The following is a 23,489-nucleotide window of genomic DNA, read 5'->3' on the forward strand; positions in this document are numbered from 1 at the left end:
ATCTGATTTATTTTTTAGAATGATCATTCTGACTACAGAAAGATCTGGGGAAGATCACTGAGGATGTTTTACAGGTAGCCTGGATTATAGTAATAGTGATAGAAATGATGAGAATTGAGATCATGAGGCAATCAGTGAAGTTCTAGAAATTTAACTACATAGAATGTGGGGCCATGCAACTGTAGGGAAAATGAACAGAGATTAATAAAGTGAACAAGGCAAGCCTGAACAACAGGCACTCCTGGTGCCCACTGGAGAACCCAAATCCATGTCCTGGCAACAAAGAATTCTGGAATGTCCCTGCTAACTGGCACCTTATTGGATTTCTTCCCTGCCAAATTTGTCCTTCCATTCATGGTTTCTCCTCCTTAAAGCCTCTTCTCCCTACAAACAGCCAATAGAGTTTGTCGTTACTTGAGAAAAAATACTAGGCAGATGACTGGGACTAATGGCCAACTGTGTTGTATTTAAAATCCGAGGAACAGGAAGGTCTTAACTATAATTAGAGCTAAGATGTTTCAAAGGTAGCACTAACAAGAATCCATTTAGTCATTCAGTAAGTTATATGGCAAATACTTCATATGACTGTCTATAAATTAAATAAACAAACAGTCTGACACCATTTTATAAATGAGGAAAGTTATAGAGAAGTTAACCTCTCAGTTGGGGAGTATAGTTCAGTGTTAAGAGCACCTAGGATTTGTGGGGTCTTGGGTTCAATCTCCAGCAGCAGCAGTATCACCACCATAACCCAAAATTGTCCGACTATTTAAATGTTGGGAATGTAGCGCAGTGGCAAAGTTCTTGCTTAGCATGCCCAAGGCCCTGCCAGCACCACCAAAAACAAACAAACAAACAAACAAAATACTTTGAGAGGTTAACACTTCTCATGGTTACATAATCATACTATAATAGGGGTTCAGTGTTTCCTCTTATGACAGAAAATCTAATGTTCTCTGCCATATGTAAATCTTTCTTATTTTTCTTCTTAGAATTTTTCTTTATCTCTCCCTACTTTTCACTTACATCTCTTTATTTTTACACTTCTCCTCTCTTTTCAACATGAAGGTTCAGCTAACGTTTGATTTTACTAGCTGATATTAATCAGAAGGGTAAAAAAATAAAAGAGACCAATCAAAGAGCAGTTTCAAGTGATGAGTATTACAAATTTTTGTTCTACTTTCTGAAAGATTACAGTTGTATAACACAAAGTCCACCTTTATGAGATAGAAAACTAGCCACACTGGAAATGTTTAAAGAAGACAGGCTGGTTACTCCCCAGAGATACTATCAAGAATTACCAACCAAGTAAGAGACAGGACTGACTACCTCTCTAAGATGTTAATCTATGACTAGATGTTAAGTTTATCAAATTATAGAAAACAAAAAGTGGCCTTTATTTCAAATAACATAAGTGTCTATATAAACAGATTTTTAGATTAATTAAGAAAAATTAGCAGTCTTGTTTTCCACCTTCTATATTTTTATTAAAAAGGCAACTTAAATTGTACTGACTTGAATTACAAGCCTATTTGTGATCTAAAAAGGCTGGAAATTCAAAACTGTAAGCAATCTTAGAAATCTAGAAATTTATTTTAGAACAAGGCATTAGGATTCCTCAGATTACATAAATAGTTAGAGTAGTATACTTATAGCATAAAAATCCAGAGGCAAATTAATTACACAGGAATTAAATAATTAAAATGAACACAAGTCATTATAACAAACTGATCACCATGTAAAGGGAAAGTAAAATTCAGCTGCACTGAGGGAGGGTAGGAAAAAGAGACATTTTTTCAACTGTTACTTCAATATTGCTGATTTTACATCTAATTGTTCCTGAGGAACTTTTACTTTCATTAAACCTAAAAAAAAAAAATCCTACACGCTGACTCAAATATTTACAAAAACTCCCCACCATTCCATTCCTTTGTTGCTTTGTCTCTTTCAGCATATGGATAATCTCAGGATCTTTTCTCTTTTCTAAAAAATGTACTAGTTCTTCTATTTACACAGAAAGTGTATGTTATATTTTTAAAATAATAATCATTTGTTATCAACATAAAAATACAAGAAACCACACTGAATATGTGTGAATGTTAATAGACTACACAAACATTTTCCTTACTTTCCTGGTGTAGGTGAAAATATCTACCCCCACCACACATAATTAAAAAAAAAAGTATGCTAACTACAGACTATTCATACAATTTGGAAAGGTATTAAAGAAAGAAAATGATGTTTTCTTGAAAATTCTGCCACCCACATTTAATCTTCCCTAATCAGAAAAGTATTATTCCCTGGAGAGCTATTGCTATTCCAAATGATTTTATCATTGTCAAGACGACTACAAAAACATTAAATTACTAATAATTCGAGCTAAATATTAACTAATAAGACTTAAATAAAAGCTGGTTATCTTGCATGATATCCTAACCTACTTATGACTTACAATCTACAGCTTTAAACTGATTGATCATGAAGGAAAATCCTAAATCCAGTAGCCCAGCTTTCTTAGTTTTCTCAGTAATCATACTCAAGACACTTTACCTTTGCTTCTCAGATTTTCCACTTGTTACTGGTAGGGTTGAGCAGACAATAAAAACAAACTAAAAAAGGTACCCAAATAAAAACAAAAATTAAATACCTTATAACCATGGGCAAACATTATTATTAGTAAGCAAAACTAAAACCAGGTCATTTTTCACTTTGCCAAACACTCAGATAAAAAGAATCAGATCCAAAATGCCCCAATAATTAATCATGCCATTAATACACAGTAAGATGTCTTGATAAAGTGGGTCCTACGAAACTGAGTTTGAGTCAATAACATACTCAGATTTTAATTTTATTTAATGGTTGCTAGGAAACTAACACATTTTTCATTAAGGACAGCTGATGTCCCATCGAGTGATTCCAAATTACCCAGCATAATTAACATAAACCGCAGGACAGTAAAACTGTAAGATTTTAAAAAATATGTCAAATTAAACTCTGAAAAAACTAAGATCTTTTAGATGTGCTTATGCAGTGGCCTACTGAGCAATTTCACATCATGTACTATTTTAAGTAATACATCCCCACTGAGCTATTTCCAAAAAAAATCTCTGTAGAGACTTTCTATAAATTTTTACTATGGCATAAAAAACCTATTTTGAATTGACTGAGGGTCGGAGTGACCAATCTTCAGATAGCTTGCAACAGTTAATAGTTCCAAACTTACCAAATTTCACATATAACCTTATAATTCAGTTTGAATAAAACACAAAGTTAAGATAAAATGTTATATTATAGTTTATCATACTATTAAACATCATTTAATATATCAGAACTAAAAGCAACCTTATATGCCTACTAGTTCCAAGTAACTTACCACTATGCTAAAACCATTAAGGTAGCAATTCAAATGAAATTTGGACATTAGCTAATTTAAAAGTGAAACACATTGATGTTCATGAAACCTTGATATATACTTCAGTGATTAATTTTAGCATCAATTTGACTGGGTTAATGGTTACCTTAATGGCTGTTAAGTGTTATTTTTGGGGTATGTCAGAGTATTTCCAGAAGAGATTGTCATTTGAATCAGTGAACTAAGTAAAGAAGATCTACCCTCACTTAATTGGGTGGGCACCATCCAAATAGCTGAGGGCCCAAATAGGACAGTTGGAACACCTTCTTCTCCCGTCCTTGAACATCAGAACTCTTAGGTTCTCCAGCCTTTGGAATCCAGAACTTGTACCATGAGCCCTCCCAGGTTCTCAGCCTTTCAGGCTCAAACTAAGAATCACACCACTGGCTCCTCTGTCTCAGGCTTTTGCACTTGGACTGAGTCACGCTACCAGCTTTCCTGGTTCTCCAGCTGTCAGATGCTGCATCATGGAACTTCTCAGCCTTCATAACTTTATGAGCCAGTTCCTCCAATAAATTCCCTATCCATCCACCCATTCCACCCATCCATCCATTTTATTCATTCTATTTCTCTGGATAACACCTGGCTAATACTTGGTAAAAATTAATGGCTAACAGGACAGTCATGTAATTACTATAGTACTTTCAATTAATTTTCTTAGAAAATACATAAAAAACCCAAGTCTCTAATACTGAGACTTTAAGTGTGAACCAGTCTTATGGTCTGATATAAGTACATGAATATCTTTTTTTTTTTTTGTGGTACTGGGGTTTGAACTCAGGGCCTTGTGCTTGCTAGGTGAGTGCTTTATCACTCGAGCCACACGCCTCAGTCCAAATGAATGAATACTTTCAAGAACAACAAAATACAGTCAAAACAAAAGCAAAATACAGTCAAAATTAGCAATTCTGAGCTGGAAATTAAAGTATGCTATGAGCAGTAGTGGACTTGATCAGCTAAATGTACTGTAAAAGTTAAATACAGAAGTTGCAATTTCATAATAGCTCACATGTTTTGGACAAGATAGGCCTTTGCCACCTTATCTGTAATTAAAGAATAATTTACGCAGAGGTAACAAAATATTTTTGGATAAAGTGAAGGATGTATGTGAACTATGATGGCAAACTTTCAACCTTAAAATTAAAGAAAAACAGGGAAAAATAAGTGACATAGAAAGAATATAAGAACAAGTAGAAATCGCTCGGCAAGTAAATTTCACTAAGTGGAACATAAAATACTGGGTAGAGAAAGAGCAATAAAAGACATCAATAGATCAATATTACTACTTGAATGGTCTTTGAACTGACTTGTAAGAACTGAGTTCTTTCAGGTAGTAAGAAAGTGGCAGCTGAAAGAATTTAAATGCAGCATGAATGAAAAAAGAAAAGATTTTGTGTATCATTTCACTGCAGTAAATCAAGGCTGAGATAAGAGGGTAGTAAAAAGAAGAAATTCAACAATATGGGTATGTGTCTGCATATATGGAAAAACATCAGCTAATGTCAGAAATAACCTACAGAGAGTAACTTTACAAGTCACACTTTCTCCTGTCACAAGTGATTTAATTCATTCATTCAACAAACATAAGCAATGCTGTATGCACAGGCTGGGCATTTTGCTAGGCACTAGGCATCATAGCAATACATATTAAGTCACAAACTTTGCCTTCAGGAGCTTATAATCAAGTTAAGTGCTCCTTTGGCAGTTCAAAAGTAGGTGCTATAAGACTTTAGGTATATACATTTTTACTTCTAATAAGTATAACTAGGAAGGGCTTTATTGAAGAGTTATCATGGCAAAGCTTTAAAAGATAAACAATTTCAAACAGTGGTGATGAAGAGAGGAGGAGGAGATTCAAGCAGGAAGGACAAATTCTCAGCTGGTTGGAAAATAAGTTTAAGGCGTGAGATAGGGAAAGAAAAGGAAATTGGAGGATTCACAAATACTAACATACTTTTTTTTTATCATGGAACTCTTACTAGAAAAAGAAAAAATTAACTGACTTTGAGACTTATTTCACAACTGCATAAGAAAATCATTCCCAAATTTATAATTTTTCTGGTTGCTCTCTCATCACACAAGCACTGATAGTGACAAGCCTTTCATGGCCTTGCCAGTGTTTTAACTCTATCCAAGAATAGTACATTTTTAGATTAAAAAGCTCAGATACCTCTACCGAATCTAACCCGGTCTTCTATACAAAAAGGTGCAAAAAATGACTTTATTGCTTTTTATTGAACTGGGCTCAGAAAAACAACCAAACTCAATCCAATCAGGCTAACATCCTTCAAAACCAAATTTTTAATGTGGTAAAATACCCACTACATAAAATTTACCACCTTAACATTTTAAGCGTACAGTTCAGTGGTATTAAATACATTCATAATGTTGCATAACCATCACCACCATCCACTTCCACAACTCTTCAGCTTGAGAAACTAAAACTCTGTACCCATAAAGCAGCTCTCCACTGTCTCCTCCCTATGGTTGTAACAATCACCCCTCAATTATCCATCTATGACTGATTTCCAAATGTCTCATGTAAGTGGAATCACACAGTTGTTCTCTTTATGTTACTGGCTTATTTCACCTTAAGGTTCATCAACATTGTTCATACATCAGGAATTTCCTTCCCTTTTAAGACTGACTAATATTCCACTGTATGTACATAACACATTTTTGTGGAACCCATTCATCCATTAAAGGACATTTGGGTTTGCTATTGTGAATAATGCTTCTGTGAATAAGAATGGACTAATACCTCTTTGAGACCCTGCCTTGAATTCTTTTGGGTACATACCCAGAAATGGATTTCTGTATGTTTGATATTTTGAGGAACCCCATATTCTTTTCCACAAAAGCTGTACTTCTTTACATTCCCATGAGAAGTGCAAAAAGGATGAAACATTATCTTTGATATTTTCATGAATAGTTTCCACTTCACTTGTCTTTATAGTAAAAATTACTACGTAAAAATTCTTAGTATGCCTTACTCCAATACTCAGGGAAGAAAGACTTATCTCACTTATCCCAATGATTTCAACTTGTGCCTTTGGATACTCATTTGTACAGGATAATTAATTTTATGTATCAGTTGGCTGAGCCATAGGTGGTCAAACATTACTGTGGATATTTCTGTGAAAGTATTTTTGTACACGATTAACAATAGACTTTGAGTAAAACAGATTTCCTATTACCACCCTCCTTCCCAGGTCTGTGTTTTAAAGGTTTAGTCCCCGGGGTGGTACTTTGAGGAGTTGGTGGAACTTTTCAAAGGTGAGGCCTAGTGTACAGTCCTTAGATCATTTGAGACATGCCCTTGAAGGGGCCTGTGGGATTCCAGCATATCCTCTTCCACATCTGCTTCCTGGTTTGTTCTGTAAGAGGTTTTGATCGACCTCTCATTCCCTGCCATTGCCATCTGATGCCCCCACTAGAAGCCCAAAGCACTGAGGCCAATCTATCATGGATTGAAAGTTCTAAAACTATGTGCCAAAGTAAACTTTACTCTTTGTAAGTTAATTATTCTCAGGTATTTCATTATAGCAATGCAAAGCTGACTAATACACTTCCTTAGCATGAGTAGGCCTCATCCAATCAACTGAAGCCCCTAGCACAAGCAAGAAGGAATTCTTGCATATGGGCTTTGAACTTGAACTTTGGATTTAAATGCTTACCTGGACCTCTAGCCTGCAAATTTTGGATTAGCCATGCCACCGAAATGGTATGAGCCAACTTCTTAAAATAAATTTCTTTATCTCTATCTATAGACATCCTGTTGGTTTTGTTTCTCTGAATAACACAGATAGCAATACCAGGAGTATAGATTGCTAGTCAAATTTTTTTCACTGTCCAAGGAAAGAAGGAGAGTAAAAGAAGAAGAAAGGAAAAGAAACTATCAGAAGGAAAGGACAAAGCTAAAAACACATACCTTTAAAATTTATCTCTACTTAATAGCAAATGAATTAAGTACATAAACGACAACTTGCGTATCTTTTATGTTCTTTTTTATTGTTTATTCATTTATTCATATGTGTATACATTGCTTGGGCCATTTTTCCCCCCAATCCTCTTGCTTCCAGACAAGATCTGCCCTTTTCTCCAATTTTGTTGAAGAGAAAACATGAGATAATAAGAAAGACATACCATTTTTGCTAGCTTGAGTTAAAGATAGCTATACAGAGAGATTCCCAGCATTCTTCCATACACTTGTATATTGCAACCAGAATTGGTTCATCTCTACCAGACCTCTTCACTACTTCCCTGCATATCTTTAATGTTCTAATATTAAACTTTGGTTTGGAGCTATAAATTACCTCACAAAAATAAATACTAGCTGTGCTTCCTTTTCAGATCACTTTCCTTAAAACATGCATACAAGGCTAGGGATGTAACTCAGTGGTAGAACTCTTGCCTGGCATGTACAAGGCCCTGGGTTCAATCCCCAATACACCAAACAAACAAACAAAGAAAATGCCCATACATATGCCCTTATTACCACCCTCAGTCCAAAAAGGCTTCCAGAACTAAGGATCTCCAAGGATATTTCACCATGGATAAAAAATTTCAGTTACTAGACTGAAATTAATAGTCCTATTAATTATAAAAGCTCAATTATCTCTGCCATCTCAAACTAATACTTATATTAATAATAAACTTGACTTTATTAAACAAAAGCTTTAGTTTAACAACACCCATATTATTAAAACAGGTGTTTTCAGAATGTGCATGTACCAATTATCTACGTTAGCATTTAGTTTCTTATGGAACGTTAGTATCTCAACCAATTGGTCCAACTCATATCATCAGAAATCTTCATTCTTGCCACAATTCTTGCAGAGAATACAATGAACTATCAATTTAATTTGTTCTAATAGGGCAAATATTTCATCTGCAAATAATAAATATTTGGGAAGATGGAGTTAAAAAAGCTATATAGCTCTTGAGAAATGATCCTCAGAGTAAATATCATATTACTACATGTATCATTATCACATGTAGCTATAGCTGAAAAACTTACAAAGCTCAAATTTTTAATTTTTAGCAGGCAGGAAAGTGCTCACATTGAAAAAAAAATGAGTCTTCTTCAGAAACTGTTCAAGTGTTCACCTGAACCAATTAGAGGCAGAGACTGCCATTCTAAGGAAACAATGTCTCAATAATCTCACTGTGTCTGTGAAAAAGAATAGTTAGATGCTTAGAAAGAGCACTAAGAAGTCATACATGGAAAATACAGAACATCTCACTTCAAAGTAGGGAAATCAAAGGAGTAGACTTAACATTATTATTTGGAAAATATTTAAGATAGACAATTAACCAGACAGCACAGCATATCAAGAGGGATACTAGAGTGGGAATAGTTGCCTTCCTGAAGAGGTGTATTTTATTATTGGTATTGTTCAGAACTGCCAACATATGATGACAACAAAAAGCAACTTTTAGTATACTTCATTATTATTTTTAAATCATCTATATAGACAATGGATTCACTGCTGCCTATACTCAAGGTACACTAATTCTCTAGGTCCACCTTTTAATACACCTCTAACAGAAACCCATATCAAAAAGAATCTGTTTTAAGATACATCAGTATAAAGAGCTTTACCAAAACAGAGAGAAAAGAAATTAGACTTCATAATTATTTTTACTACTGTGGCTAATACTTTTAGTTCAAGTGTATTACATTATTACTAATACAAAAATTTAAACACTGGTTTAAAAATCAGACTGTAATTAGTAAATAAGCATACATATTTTTTAATGAAAGTGATTATAAAAACAGAAAAGGTAGAGCTATTTTAGCCTAAGTGTCTCTACAGGGGAAAATGTCCTTTAATTATAGTTTTTATTATTTTAGAAATCATGAAAAAGGTAGCTCAAAAGTAGAAGTATTTTTCTTAACTTGACTCCATTCCTGAAGGTGTAAATTTATTTTTCAACTTCATAAAAAGCCAAAGGATGTCTTATTTTTTGTTCTGTAAACCCACTGTTCATAGGTAAAATACTCTATTAAAAATCAAGTTTACATAAGAGAAATGATTCGTGCAAGTGCTACTGATCCTAATCTAAAAGCTTTGTAGGTATGAAGACTAAGGATAAAATAACTACTGTTAAATGCATTTCAAGGCAATTCCTTGAAACTAGATGAGAGAAGTAGAAATGTGTAACTGGAGCTCATCTGGGGAAGCAAATTCTTCTTTTTTGTTTTGGTTCTGGGGTTTAAACTCAGGGCTTTGTGCTTGCTAGGCAGATGCTCTACTAGTTGGGCCACGCCGACAGCCCTGGAACAACTCATTGGAAGGCCAGAGACTAAACATTTAATACAGGGCAACTTGGAAAAAGCATCAAGTGTAAGGGTGGGCCCAGATCAACTGTTTCTCAAGTGTATGTTTTTATTTTTTCCTGTGTACACATGTGGTTACAGACAAAACTGTTGTTACTCTTGCACTATGTATCTAATTGTTTAGCAAGGTGCTGATATAAAACGCAATGTAGTTACCACATTTACAAAGGAAAGAACTATAAAAACACACTATGCAGTAAGAAAATAACTGAGGCTTAACAAATTTATGAAGATTTAAAGAATTATAATACACTAAATAGGTATGAAAAAGCATTAACTATTTTGCCCCTCAGATAAAAACAATAAAGCCAATTTCTGAAGTATCTAAATTTTAAAAAATTGAATGAATCTGAAAATGGCAAGGCTGCTAATAATTGTTAGCAAAAAAAATTATGATTAGTTAAAAAAAAAGATTATTAACCAACAAATCACAACTAATGTACTTGGGTTTAGAAAAGAAACAGATTTAATTAACATTTTTCTCTTCTAACATGTAACTTAGTATGCAGTAGTGCCAAATATTTTATTTTCAAGTTATTCCTAAACATATTAATTTTCCAAGTTTGCCTAGAACCTAGTAATTGATTTAAAACCAAAGATTAGGAAAACAAATGTGTCTTTTCTCACCTTGCAATAGCCACCAGTTAGAAAAGCAGGATGCATTATATAAAGAAGCACAAGGGCAGGCAATGTTTGCGACTGTACCACTCTCACCCCCTGTAAGGCTGCAGCCTACTTATGGAACTGATGCCTACAAACTAGAAAAACATACAATATAAAGTGTGCCTGTCTAGCTTGAATTCAGTTATAGATCAACTTACCAAATCCCTGTGCAACACCCAGTTAGCATGCAGGTAGTGAATCCCATCTAGGATCTGATATAATAGTGACTTCACCATTCCCCGAGGTAACTGAACTGGCTTCTTGTTTGCTTTAGAAGCTCTGTGAAACTTGATTATATGCTGAAAGAAAGAGAAAATATCACCCAAAGCTTAAAAAGGGAAAAGAGGGAATGATAATAAGAACATTCTCTTAATAGGAAAAGAACTATTCAAGGATTTCCAAAGACAGTGAAAGTATTATTTCATTCTCCTAAATAACATAAATAATGTTAAAAATTCCCTAATAACTGAAACTAAAATTCCATTTCCTACGTATAGTGATATAGGAAACAAATGACAATAGGGAAGTAGGAAATAGTATACTTTTATTTCTTTAAAGTATAATTAAAATTTAATTGCTTTTGGAGTATACTTGACCAGTTTATTTGGTAGTAATTTTCAAGAACAGAATCTTTTTTATTGTCTACGTATTAAATAAAAAGGAAAAAAGGAACAAAGTTCAAGAGATACTTCTGGCTGGCTGACAGAGTATAGATATAGTACTTATTTATGACATGTTATAAAGAAAGCAAATGGGAAATATTTCAATAAAATGCACATAAGTGAAAAGAAATGGTAACAAGTAAATGACCAGTTCACACTGAATATATTTAGAATATAAAAGTTTCAGACAAGAAAAAAAATGCCTGATTTCATTTTTCAAAGCTTTCTCTGTATAACGTTGTTAGATATTCAATAAAACAAAGTACATTATTTTAAAAAACTACTTTATAAACAAATGTATATAAGGATTAAAAAAAATTATTGCTTCAAGCCCTCTTGATAGGCTCCTTAATTTTAATGAAAGGACTCTTAAAATGCAGGAAAATCTTTACGTCAACGATGCCTCATCTGGTACCAAATATTGCACTGAGCAGATTCTTGACCAAAAATTTTAAGTGAATGTTAAGCATATTCTTGAAATTAACAAACATAAAAAATATGAGTGAGAAATTTAACATTATAGGTTAACATTTTCTACTTTATATTAAGGAATAAATTACTTGTAATGAATAAAGGAGTTTTGCTTTCCAAGGAAAACATCTGTAGCAAATAACTAGTAAGAAGGTAAAGTGTATTAGCTGGTGCATCTACTATGATTAATCTATATTTTAATAGCAATATTGTGCTATTTTCTTTTCAGTCTTTTTATTTTTTCTTTTTTGGCAGTATTGAGGTTTGAACTCAGGATCTCAAGCTTGAGAGACAAGCACTTTACCACTTCAGTTACACCCTCCCAGCCCTTTTGTACTTTTGTTTTGCAGAAAGACTAACACTTTTGCTCAGGGCCAGCCTCAGACCACAATCCTCCTCTCTCTGTCTCCCAGGAATTATAAGCATGGATCACCACACCTGGCTTGTTCTTTGACATTGGGCATTGTTAACTTTTTTGATTGGGCTGGCTTCAGACTGCAACCCTCCTATCTCCACCTGTGATTACAAGCATGAGCGTCTGTTTCTGACTTTATTTTTTTCACTTTTTCTTCAAGGTATTTAATAGGCAAACAAAACACTCCTATAGCAACTTAATAATCTAGAATGTTTTGTCACCTATCCCAAAGTAGGATGTGATAATCAAGTCTGCTCTCCTTAAGCAGAAAATACAGTGACTTTCGAAACTTAATAAAAATAGGCTGAAGTAAAGCACTTAAAAAAAAAGACACAAAAATTTCTGCTAGGTAAGAACAAAAATTATGGAAAATAAGATAAATTAATTTACCATATATACATTTCTTCAGATCATATTTTCTTTAGAGTATTACAAGTGGCTTTTTTAAAACTAAAAAAACCCTATAATGGAGAATTTCTAACATTCATTTTCTTTATATTCCAGGGCTATATAATCAAATAACACAGTATGCACACTATGAAATTTCACTAATATCTAAGTGGCTTTTTAAAATAATTCACTTATTCCAACTACTCTGCCTTACCCCAGCCAATTCACATGAACATTCCAATTAAAATAAGAAAATAAAGGTGTAGGTTCTGTTGAACTAAATTATCATATTTTTATGAAAATAACGTTAAAAATACTTATATGGCTTCAATGAATATTTCTAAGATGATGCTAAAGCCAACGATGAACTTTACACCTATTGTGCAACCTCATATGTAATGTAATTTGCTAAAGTAAAATCATTGTACCCATACGTAAAATTAAGTATCACACACCATCCTGCTAGAAGTCATATTGAATGCAGTACTTAACTATCTCCTATAGGCTAAGATTTATTGCAAATCTTGCTTATAAATTAGGCTTAAGAAAATTTGTCTTAACTTTGGATTATCTGATAGGATTTCATGTTAGTGTGATGACTGCTCAAATTCAAATTTTTATTTATAGAATCACAATTTGATTTGATTATATTTCTCTTAAAATAAAGAAATAGAAGCTAGTGCCCCCTGAAAGAAAAATTTATAACCACCATGAACCATGAATAACAGTTTCAGAAAACAGAGAAAGTTTCTTATCTACTATCTGTTCTGAAAGAATTAAGATAACTTCTAAAAAAAAAAAAGTTTGACTCAAATCCCATTTAGTCATGAAAAATGTTAATTTACAAAGAGTGAAAATACTTCTTATAAATCTGAAAGCTAATATAATCCAGGTAAATTTTAATTCCAAAAATTTGTGAAAGTTAAAATTATGTAAATGAAGCGAATTCTGGAAGTTAGCAAAACTTTTTTAAACTATTTTTCTATATTCAGAGGTAAATTTAGTATTTTTAAAACAATTTTACTGGTATTTGCTCTAGTTTTATTTCAAAACATTGTACTTTTGTTTATAAACTACAAGTGAATGAAAACAGAGATTATTTGGAAGACTTGCAAAATGAGTTATGATGTTATGATTACTTGTAATTGTTTTCTCTTTTAACTTAATGCAAGTGTGGCTATGCTAGTTTAGGAAATCTAGATTAATATGCAAAACAATTAAATAGCTAAAGACTTTACATATTAGAAAATACATAGTTCATAAGAGCAAAGTAATTACAAATGAATTAATGCATGGCAACAGTGGGGGTTTTGTTCACTTGTTTATTAAATTGCAATCTACATTACCATTTTTTATATAGATTGATCAGGATATAGTTTTTGTGAACATGTTTCAAAATTATTTTGAGTATTTTTATCATAGATTTTCATTATATACATAAGAAAGCCTTATCCCTAACATGGCATTTCAAAATTTTAAAAGAACTTGTCTTGTACAGAATTTTTAATCAATACAGCATCATTCTTTTATTGCATTATTTAAACTCCAATAAGCTATAATTACTTGATTTTGAGAAATTTTCATATGTATAGTTGGATTTGAGTATTTAAAAATATTCTTATCATAGGTCAGATCAAAAAATCTAAAAGCCACAAGAAATTGGAATCTATTTGCACACTAATCTCAAGTGGTAGGACTCTTATCTGCAAAGAATTTTTCCTATGTAGCAGTAAGCCAATTCAAGCAGCAAAACACTGAATTAATGCTGATGAAAATAGAAATACATTCAAATATAAAATATCAACTGTGAATATCTAATAAATGATTAATAATAGTTTCTTCATTATATAGTGCATTTAGTCTCCAAACTTTTCAAATATAAAATTGCTTCCCAGAAAAAAACCCAATTTTAAAAAGACAAAGCATTGTATTTTACTGATAGGGAAATTACAACTTCAGGGCCACTAAGAGACTTGCTTAGTGTCATAGCACAAAGAACAGGTACAACTAGTAGATCTCAGTCCTGTCTTACATAGCATATTGATTCTTCTATGCAAGTCTACTAACTTCTCATTTTAAATTTCTTTGTACTTAAAGAATAAAGGGAAATATGTTGCTTTTAAATTTTACAACAAAATGGTTACCTTCTTTAGTAAAATAAAATCTTTAATTATGGAACAGTATTTTATAGTTGCTTGCATTCTTTATATTGTTTTCTTTAGTTTCTGTTGTAAATGCAAAATTGTTGGAATCAGAAAGTAATATTGGCTGAGCCTCCCTAATCTGAAAATCTGAAATCTGAACTGCTCCAAAATTGAAACATTTTAGAGCTGACATGACCCACAATTGGAAAATTCCATACCACAAAACTGTTTAATGAGCAAGATTATTACAAACACAATATTTAAAGAATATTAAGGTATAAAACTGCCTTCAGGCTATGTGTATATGAAACATAAATGAATTTCTTGCTTAGACTTGAGTTCGGGTCCCAGCCCCAAGATGTCTCATTCTATAGATGGAAACATTTCCACAAATCTGAAATAATACAAAGTCTGAAACCCTTTGGATAAGGGATACTCAATGTATACAAAGCAAAATACACTAACCCTGGAAATGCACCAATCACATTTGAGGTGGCTTTTACTTTAAGAATGGAAATCTCAGCAATAAAATTAACTCCTAATTGTTTTTAGTCACTCTTAAATCTCCCAGACTGAAAACAACGGGTCATATCTACCAGCAGTTCACCTTACCCAGAGGTCATGTTCAGCATAGTCAAACAGAAGCCACACTTTCCGATCAGCATGAGACAGAAACACCTTTTGAAGAGAGATGACGTTTGGATGCTTAAGTTCTCGAAGTAACTACAAAACAAAGGAGATCCATTAAAAATTTTTGCCACAAAATAAGTGTTAAAAGCCTACACCAAGCCAGGTGTGGAGACACATACCTGCGGTCCCAGCTATTTGGACTGAGGCAGAAGAATCACTTGAGGCCAGGAGTTTGAGGCCAGCTTGAACAACAAAGTGAGACTTCATTTCAAAAACTAATCAACCAACACCATTTCTAATTCAAAGGAAGTACAAACCCAGTGGTAACCCATGTTAAAGCATTTAATAAGCATACGCACAATTTCGAGATACCTATACCAGAGTTTCAGTACCAAATAAAAAAAAAAAACTGGAAAAAAGATACCGAAAATACATAACTGAGTAAATTTATCAATTTTTTGTTCATTGGCTGATTACTTATTTTAAAGTTTTATTGTGGTAAAATAACATAAAATTTACTTCATTTACCATTTTGAAGTGTGCAAGTTGGTGGCATTAAATATATTCAATGTTGTACAAGCATCATCACTAACATTCTAGAACTTGTTCATCAAACCAAACAGAAACTCTGTACCCATTAAACTATAACCCAATTACCATCTTCCCCTAGCTCTTGGTAACCTCTCTATTTCTTAGCTCTGAGAATTGCCTATTCTAGATACATTAATATCAGTGTGTTCTCATAGTGCCTGTCCTTTTGTGTCTAGCTTATTTTACTTAGCATACCTTCAAGGTTTATCCATGATGTAGCATGTATCAGACTTTTATTCTTTTATGCATGAATACATTGTATATATGGATGCTTCTTCACTTACAATAGGGTTACAGTCTGATAAACTCACTGTAAGTTGAAAATATCGTAAGTTAAAATGAATTTAATTAATTCACCAAACCTGCTAACCACTGCAGCTTAGTCATCTAATACAGTGTAGGCCGGTGATTATTATAATCACATGGCTGACTAGAACTTGCAACTTACTACCTCCACTTAGCACACTGTTTATTAATTGGCTAGGAAAAAAAAATCAAACTTTTAAAGTACAGATTATATTAAATGCATATGGATTTCATCCCATTATAAAGACAAAAAAAAAATCTTAAGTCAAACCATCATAAGTCAAGGACTGTGTATCTGTGTGTGTATAATACATACATACATATAGACATATTTTAAAATATACATATTTAAAAACATGTATGTATGTATCACTTTTTAAAAAATCAAGTCAACCTTTTTGGCTACTGAGAATAAAACTGCTAGAAATATTGCTATACAAGTATCTAAGTCTCTGCTTTCAATTCTTTGGGTATATATCTACGAGTGGAACTGCTGATCATGTAATTGTTTTTCTGAGAAATCGCCAAATTGGTTTTTAGCAGCTATACTATTTAACACTCCCATCTATAATACATGATTCCAATTTATCCACATCATGGACAACATTTATTTTCCTTTTTTTCCCCCTGAGACATGGTCTCACTATGCAGTCCAGGTTGGCCTTAAACTGTCAATACTCCTGGCCTTGGTCTCCCAAATGCTGGGAGTCCATACATGTGCCATCAAACCTAAATCATTTTTCCTCACTTAAAAAGCCCAGTCATCCCAACGGGTAAGGAGTAATACCTCATAGTAGTTCTGACTTGCATTTTTCTATTGATATCTTTTCCTATGCTTATTGGCCATTTGTATATCTTCATGAGAAGAAGTGTCTATTCAAGTCCTCTGCCCACTTTAAAATTAGGTTATATGTTTTGTTACATTGTAGGAGTTCTTTACATGGTCTAGATATTAATCCCTGATCAGATATATGAGTTATATTTTCTCCCATTCTGAGCTGTTTATGTTTTGATACCACAAAATAATTAAGTATAAGACAAATATGAAGGTTGCATTCATTTTAAAAATAATATCAAAGGCTTAATTAATTGAACCATCATCACTGCATATTAGATCAGAATTAACATCTGTAACTCTGTGGGATACATTAATTATTTTTAGACATTTAATTTACATAGTAAAGTTGATTAAAATTTTGTAAGCTTTTTCATAAAATTATTAAAAAAACTCATACAAATAGAAGTATCCAGATACAGCATTTTCACGGAGCTAACTTTTCTTCTTCTAAAGGATGATTTTTCTATTTAAAATCTTTTATCTTCTTAATTTATGATAACCAAAGTGGCCCTAATTAACCACTACTTCTGACAAGCAAAACCAAAAACACTAATTATAAGAAAAGGCTTCTCATGAAGCCTGATTGCCCTTATCAGTTAAAAAACTACATAGTGTTTCTCAAATATGCTCCAAATATAGGATAGCCATGTGACAAAGTCAAAGTCCCGGAACGTAAAACTCCAGTTTTAAGAGAACTGTGTTCAGTTTTATAAGAACACTACTACCAAATAAGAATCAACAAATGTAATGTTAACATTAGACTGAGAACTATGACATGAACTTTAGCAAAAGAAAGACTATAAAAGGACTAAATATTAAAGCATACATTAAAGATTATTCTCTGGGAAGAATGATAATTATTTTAGTTAGGAGCAAGATTAACAGATTATATATAATTTTCAAATTTATGACACGGGCACTTATATACTAATTCTCAGAAACTTAAAACTCAGTATTTAAAACTGATCATTTACTAACTAATAAACTAAGCAAATGATCCTGAGTGACCCCCAGCCACCCCCAAGCCCAGACTTCAGTGTCACCTAGAATCTGGAAAAGCTAAAGTTGATGTAAGGCAGTCTTAATTCTAGGTTAGTTTTTTTTTTTTACTATTGCCTGTAACTTAGAATAAACTCCTAAGATACTTAGACAGTAATTTGAAATCCTTTGTGGAAACTGGCAGGGTTTAAATTAGGCAGGGTTTAAATTATAACAAACTCCAAACTTTAGCAAAAGTTGCCTCCAATTATTAGAAACGTACACACTTTATTTTTAGAGGTCTCTTGAATTTCACCTCCCATACAAAATTTTGCTTCTGTGTTTAGAAAAGAAACCAGCAGCCACTGGGCAATGTTCAAGTGTCAAAGTTCCCTAGAACTGCCAAAAAAGAAAAAAAAAAAAAAAAAGGAACAAAGGAAAGACAGAAAGCAGCAACCATTACATTAACCTCTTCCTAAGTGCCAACTATGATACAATATGATACTAAGCATATAATATGCACTATTTCACTTAATCATGAATTAACTTCATGAAATGTTTATATTGTCCCTATTTTACAAATGAGAGACCAGTGGTTTTAGGAGGTAAATTTGTTCAAAGTCACTTTCCAAGGAAGTGGTCTGACCAGGATTTAAATTTCTTTTATTTATTTTTCTTTTTGGTGACAATGGAGTTTGAACTCAGGGCTTCAAGCTTGCTAGGCAGGCACTCCACCACTTGAGCCACTCCTTACATTTCTTTTAAAGTTAATTAACGTTTAAAACATAAGGCCAGTACTTATAATTAACTAGTATAGACTAATACCAATACGTCCCAAGAGCTAACATCCTGGAGAAATAGTTCTGTTTATAATCCAGAGACACAGAAGCTTTAAATATACTGGACAGTACATTTGACAATAACAGGTCCTATGTGTTTAATTCTCATGGCTTCATGACCACCGCCTAGCACACTGCCTGGCACCTTGGAAGACCTCATTAAGTATTTGGTGAATATATGAATAAATATATCAATTAACAAAATGCACAACTGAAGGATGTTATACAACACACCCTTTGACTTTTTTTCTTTTTTTTTTTTGAGACAGGGCATATAGCCCAGGCTAGCCTCAAACTTGCTCTGTAGCCCAGGCAGGACTTAAACTCATCTTCATGCCACATCCTCCTGGATGCTGGGAAGACAAGCATGTGCCACCATACGTGTGTTCCATGGATTAGGAACACAGTTCTTTAAAAAAAAAAAATCTATTTATTTTCAAAATCCATCTTATCAGCAAGACAACAAATCTTGGAGGGCAACAACTCTACTTGTGAGTGATTACTACTACAGTAGTAAGAATAATGTTAGGAACTGAATTGTGTTCCCCCCATTCATATGCTTAAGTCCTAAAGATCAGTAACTTAGAATGTGGCTATATTTGGCAATAGGGTCTTTAAAGACAGACTCAAGTTAAAATGGAGGCATCAGAGTAGGCCTTAATCCAATCCGAATAGTGTCCTTCTAAGAAGAGGACATGAGGGCATACAAAAAGACTCACAAAATACCATGGGTATCTCTGGAATGACCGGCAGAATAAAGAGCAAGAAGGCCACAGTCATCTGAAAGCCAAGGAGAGAGGCCTCAGAGGAACCAACCCTGCTAGCACCTTGCTCTTTAACTTATATCCTGCACACTGAGAAAATAAATTTCTTTTTTTAAGCCACCTAGTCTGTAGTGTTTCATTTTGGCAGCCCTAGCAAAATAATACTGCAAGTAACTACCACTATCCAGAGTAAGTAAAACATCATATTGTTTTGTTTTTTCTTGGGGTGCTTGAAATGGAACCCAGGGCCCTGCCCATGCTAGGCAAGTGCTCTATCGCTGAGCTACACTGTAAATATATAGTGAGTTTAACAGTAGTAACAGGCCCAGTGACTATTTCCTAGTTATGTTAGGTGCTTTGTTTTAAGGAACACATATTAAAAGATAGGACACTTTGGGATTAAAAGAGAATGGCCACTGTGTGGGACTGGAGATGGACCATGCAACGGAGAGTCTCAATGGAGAATTACCTCTCCAAGTAAATTTTTTTATTGAAGTATATCCTAAGGCTGGAGGCCTGGCTCAAGGGGTATGGTACCTGCCTCTTAAGCACAAAGTCCAGGATTCAAGACCCAGAACTACAAAACAAACAAACAAGGATGTCCAAAACACCAAGTTGCTGTGCTGCATTTAGCTTACTGCCAGGCACTGTGAAATATGCTTTGCTAGTTCTGAGGGTATCAAATGTTCTAAGACCTTCTGCTGAAGTCCTCTTCTGGGAGACAAATACAGACAAGCATAAGACTGTGGCGGCAATAACTAACATTTATTAAGTTAACACTTATGTCAACTTAGCTAATATTTACGAGTTTATTATATCCCAAGAAGTGTTCTAAGCTCACCACAATAAACCCTATGAGACACTATTATTATTCTAATGAGGAAACTGAGACATGAGGAAATTAAGTAGTAACTTGCTTTGGAGGGACAAATGAGGCAAGAAGCAGAAACCAGGAAGTCTGGTGAGCATCTTAGCTACCATATTCATATTATAGTTTCTATCATGGAAACTACCTGTTTTTCCATTGTACTACGGGCAAAAATCTTAATTTTCTGACCATTAGGAATAAGTAGCTATTAAGTAGCTATTTGGTGACTGATAAGTCACCAAAGACTTGATTCACTTTAGCTGTCAAATGTCACATTTAGGCTTTTAAAGTACAAATAAAACACAAATTAGTATCTAAAACTATATCTTGTTAATACATGCCACTTAGTGATTAAGTTCATGAGAAAACTTCTAATATTCTCAAAACCACATTCTTTCTAATATTAAACTTGTACAACATATCAAAAATAAAATTCTGAATATATGCCTTAAACATTGTTTCAAAACTTTTTAAAACTGTGGAAACTTTGCTTCAACCACATTCTTGAAAACTGATAAAAACTGAGGTACTCAGGTTAAAGTACAACTGAGCTATAAAAGTAGAATCTGGGGCTCTAATTCTGTTCTCCCATCTCAACTACCAGATAGCCTCTTGGAATGCTGGTGGGCTACTGATGCACAGTTGGACAGATGACTAAGCTAAAGGGATTCTAGCTCACAGAAAATTCTGGAAATGCATAAGACAAACCACCTATAATAAAATGAGGACAAAGATAATGCAATTCTCTTTGCTTCAGAAGAAATTCTCAGAGTTCTGTCCTTCCTCCCTCCCTTCTAAAATTTTACTTTCTGAGCAAGGACTATGTGCCACACTTAGGGCACACTATTGAAGAAATGAGTTACAGCCTAGTAGGGGGAGGGATAACAAGTTTAAAAAAAGCATAAGTAAACAAGACCCCCTTACAATTATAATTTGTATTGTGTTATTAAATAACCAAACTGGGTGTGATCATGGGACTAAGAGGTTGAGTAGTAGGGATACAGAGGACTTCTCCAAGGCAGATTTAATAATGGCAGGAATCACTACATACCTTTCAATAATTCTGACTGTTAGTGGTCTTAATTCTCTAATCAAACCTGCACATCCATGTTTATTGCGGCACTATTCACAATAGCCAAGTTATGGAAACAGCCAAGATGCCCCAGCACTGACGAATGGATTAAGAAAATGTGGTATGTATACACAATGGAATTTTATGCAGCCATGAAGAAGAACGAAATGTTATCATTCGCTGGTAAATGGATGGAATTGGAGAACATCATTCTGAGTGAGGTTAGCCTGGCTCAAAAGACCAAAAATCGTATGTTCTCCCTCATATGTGGACATTAGATCAAGGGCAAACAGAACAAGTGGATTGGACTATGAGCACATGATAAAAGTGAGAGCACACAAGGGAGGGGTGAGGATAGGTAAGACACCTAAAAAATTAGGTAGCATTTGTTGCCCTTAATGCAGAGAAACTAAAGCAGATACCTTAAAGCAACTGAGGCCAATAGGAAAAGGGGACCAGGAACTAGAGAAAAAGTTAGATCAAAAAGAATTAACCTAGAAGGTAACACCCAAGCACAGGAAATCAATGTGAGTCAATGCCCTGTATAGCTATCCTTATCTCAACCAGCAAAACCCCCTGTTCCTTCCTATTATTGCTTATACTCTCTCTACAACAAAATTAGAGATAAGGGCAAAATAGTTTCTGCTGGGTATTGAGGGGTGGGAGCGGGAGGGGGTGGAGTGGGTGGTAAGGGAGGGGGTGGGGGCAGGGGTGAGAAATGAACCAAGCCTTGTATGCACATATGAATAATAAAAGAAAAATGAAAAAAATAAAAATAAATAAATAAATAAAAATTAAAAAAAAAAAAAAAAGACAGTCAGTCAGGCAGACTGGATTAAAAAACAGGACCCAACCATTTGTTGCTTAAAAAAAAATGCAGAAATGGACAAAGAAAAGCACAAGCTTAAAGTGAAAGGATGGAAAAAAGATTTTTCCAAGCAAATAGCCCAAAACGAAGCAGAAATTTTAGCTATATTTACATCTGACAAATGAGACTTCAAACTCTAGTAAGAAGAGATAAAGACTGATAAAGGGAATACTCCACTAGAAGAATTTAACAATTGTAAACATACACACATGGAATGGCCAATTTCATAAAGGAAATGTTACTGGATATAAAAATTCAAGTAGACCCTAATACAATAATAGTGGGTGACTTTAATACCTCACTGTAACCAATAAATAAATAGATATTCAGATGAAAAATTCAACAAGGAAACTTCAGAATTAATCAACATTACAGATCAAATGGACTTAATAAACATCTATAGAATGTTCCCCTCAATAGTCACAGAATATACATTCTTCTTAGTGGCCAAAACAAATCATATCTTAGGACATAAATCAAGACTTAACAAATACAAGAAAATTGGAATAATTTCCTGTATCTTATCAGACCATAATGGAAAAAACTAGAAATCAATAACCAGAGAAACTTCAGAAAATATTCTAACTCATGGAGACTGAACAACTTACTTTTGAATGCTCGATCAGTGGGTTATTAAGAAGTGAGAAAATTTTTTCAAAATCCTAGAATCAAATGAAAATAAAAACGTAATTTACGAAAACTTTTGGGATACAGCAAAGGCAATGCTAGGAGGAAAGTTTATAGCTATAAGAATCTTCACCAAGAAAACAAGAGCTCTTAGAAAAATAAGAACAAGCCAAACTCCAAACCAGTAAGCAGAAAGAAATAATAAAGATTAGGGCAGGAATTAATGAAATGGAGATTAAAAAATACAAAGAATCAATGAAACAAAAAGTTGGTTCTTTGAAAAGATAAGTAAGATAGATAAACCCCTAGCCAAACTAATCAAATGAAAGAAGGAGAAAACCTAAATCAATAAAATTAGAGATAAGGAGATGACACAACAAATACCAATAAAATCCAGATGATCATTAGGGAATACTTTGAAAGCATTCCAATAAACTGAAAAATGCAGAAGAAATGGATAAATCTGTGGATGCATTTGACTACCAAAATTAATCAAGAGGATATAAACCACTTAAATAGATCTGTAACACATAATGAGATTGAAGAAGTAATAGAGTCTCCCAAATAGAGTCTAGGACTGGATGGATTCACTGCCAAATTCTATCAGA

The 23,489-nt window shown here is 33.6% G+C and overlaps 1 protein-coding gene across 6 annotated transcripts in view; it reads right to left on the reverse strand.

Annotated features, from left to right (window-relative positions):
- Positions 1–23,489, reverse strand: part of Cdk8 (cyclin dependent kinase 8) — a 121,208-nt gene that overhangs the window by 31,614 nt on the left and 66,105 nt on the right. For 3 of the 6 annotated variants that reach the window (XM_074043652.1, XM_020156146.2, XM_020156136.2), the window contains exons 3-4: positions 15,113–15,223; positions 10,577–10,717 (exon numbers count right to left, since the gene is read on the reverse strand). In XM_074043652.1, the coding sequence (XP_073899753.1) occupies positions 10,577–10,717; positions 15,113–15,223 (252 nt within the window). Of the gene's footprint in view, positions 1–10,576; positions 10,718–15,112; positions 15,224–15,309; positions 15,636–23,489 lie in introns of those variants that run through there. The other 3 variants (XM_074043653.1, XM_074043655.1, XM_074043654.1) reach the window with 3 other exon arrangements.

The sequence above is a fragment of the Castor canadensis genome, chromosome 10, assembly GCF_047511655.1.
Source record: "Castor canadensis chromosome 10, mCasCan1.hap1v2, whole genome shotgun sequence".
NCBI classification, from domain to species: Eukaryota; Metazoa; Chordata; class Mammalia; order Rodentia; family Castoridae; genus Castor; species Castor canadensis.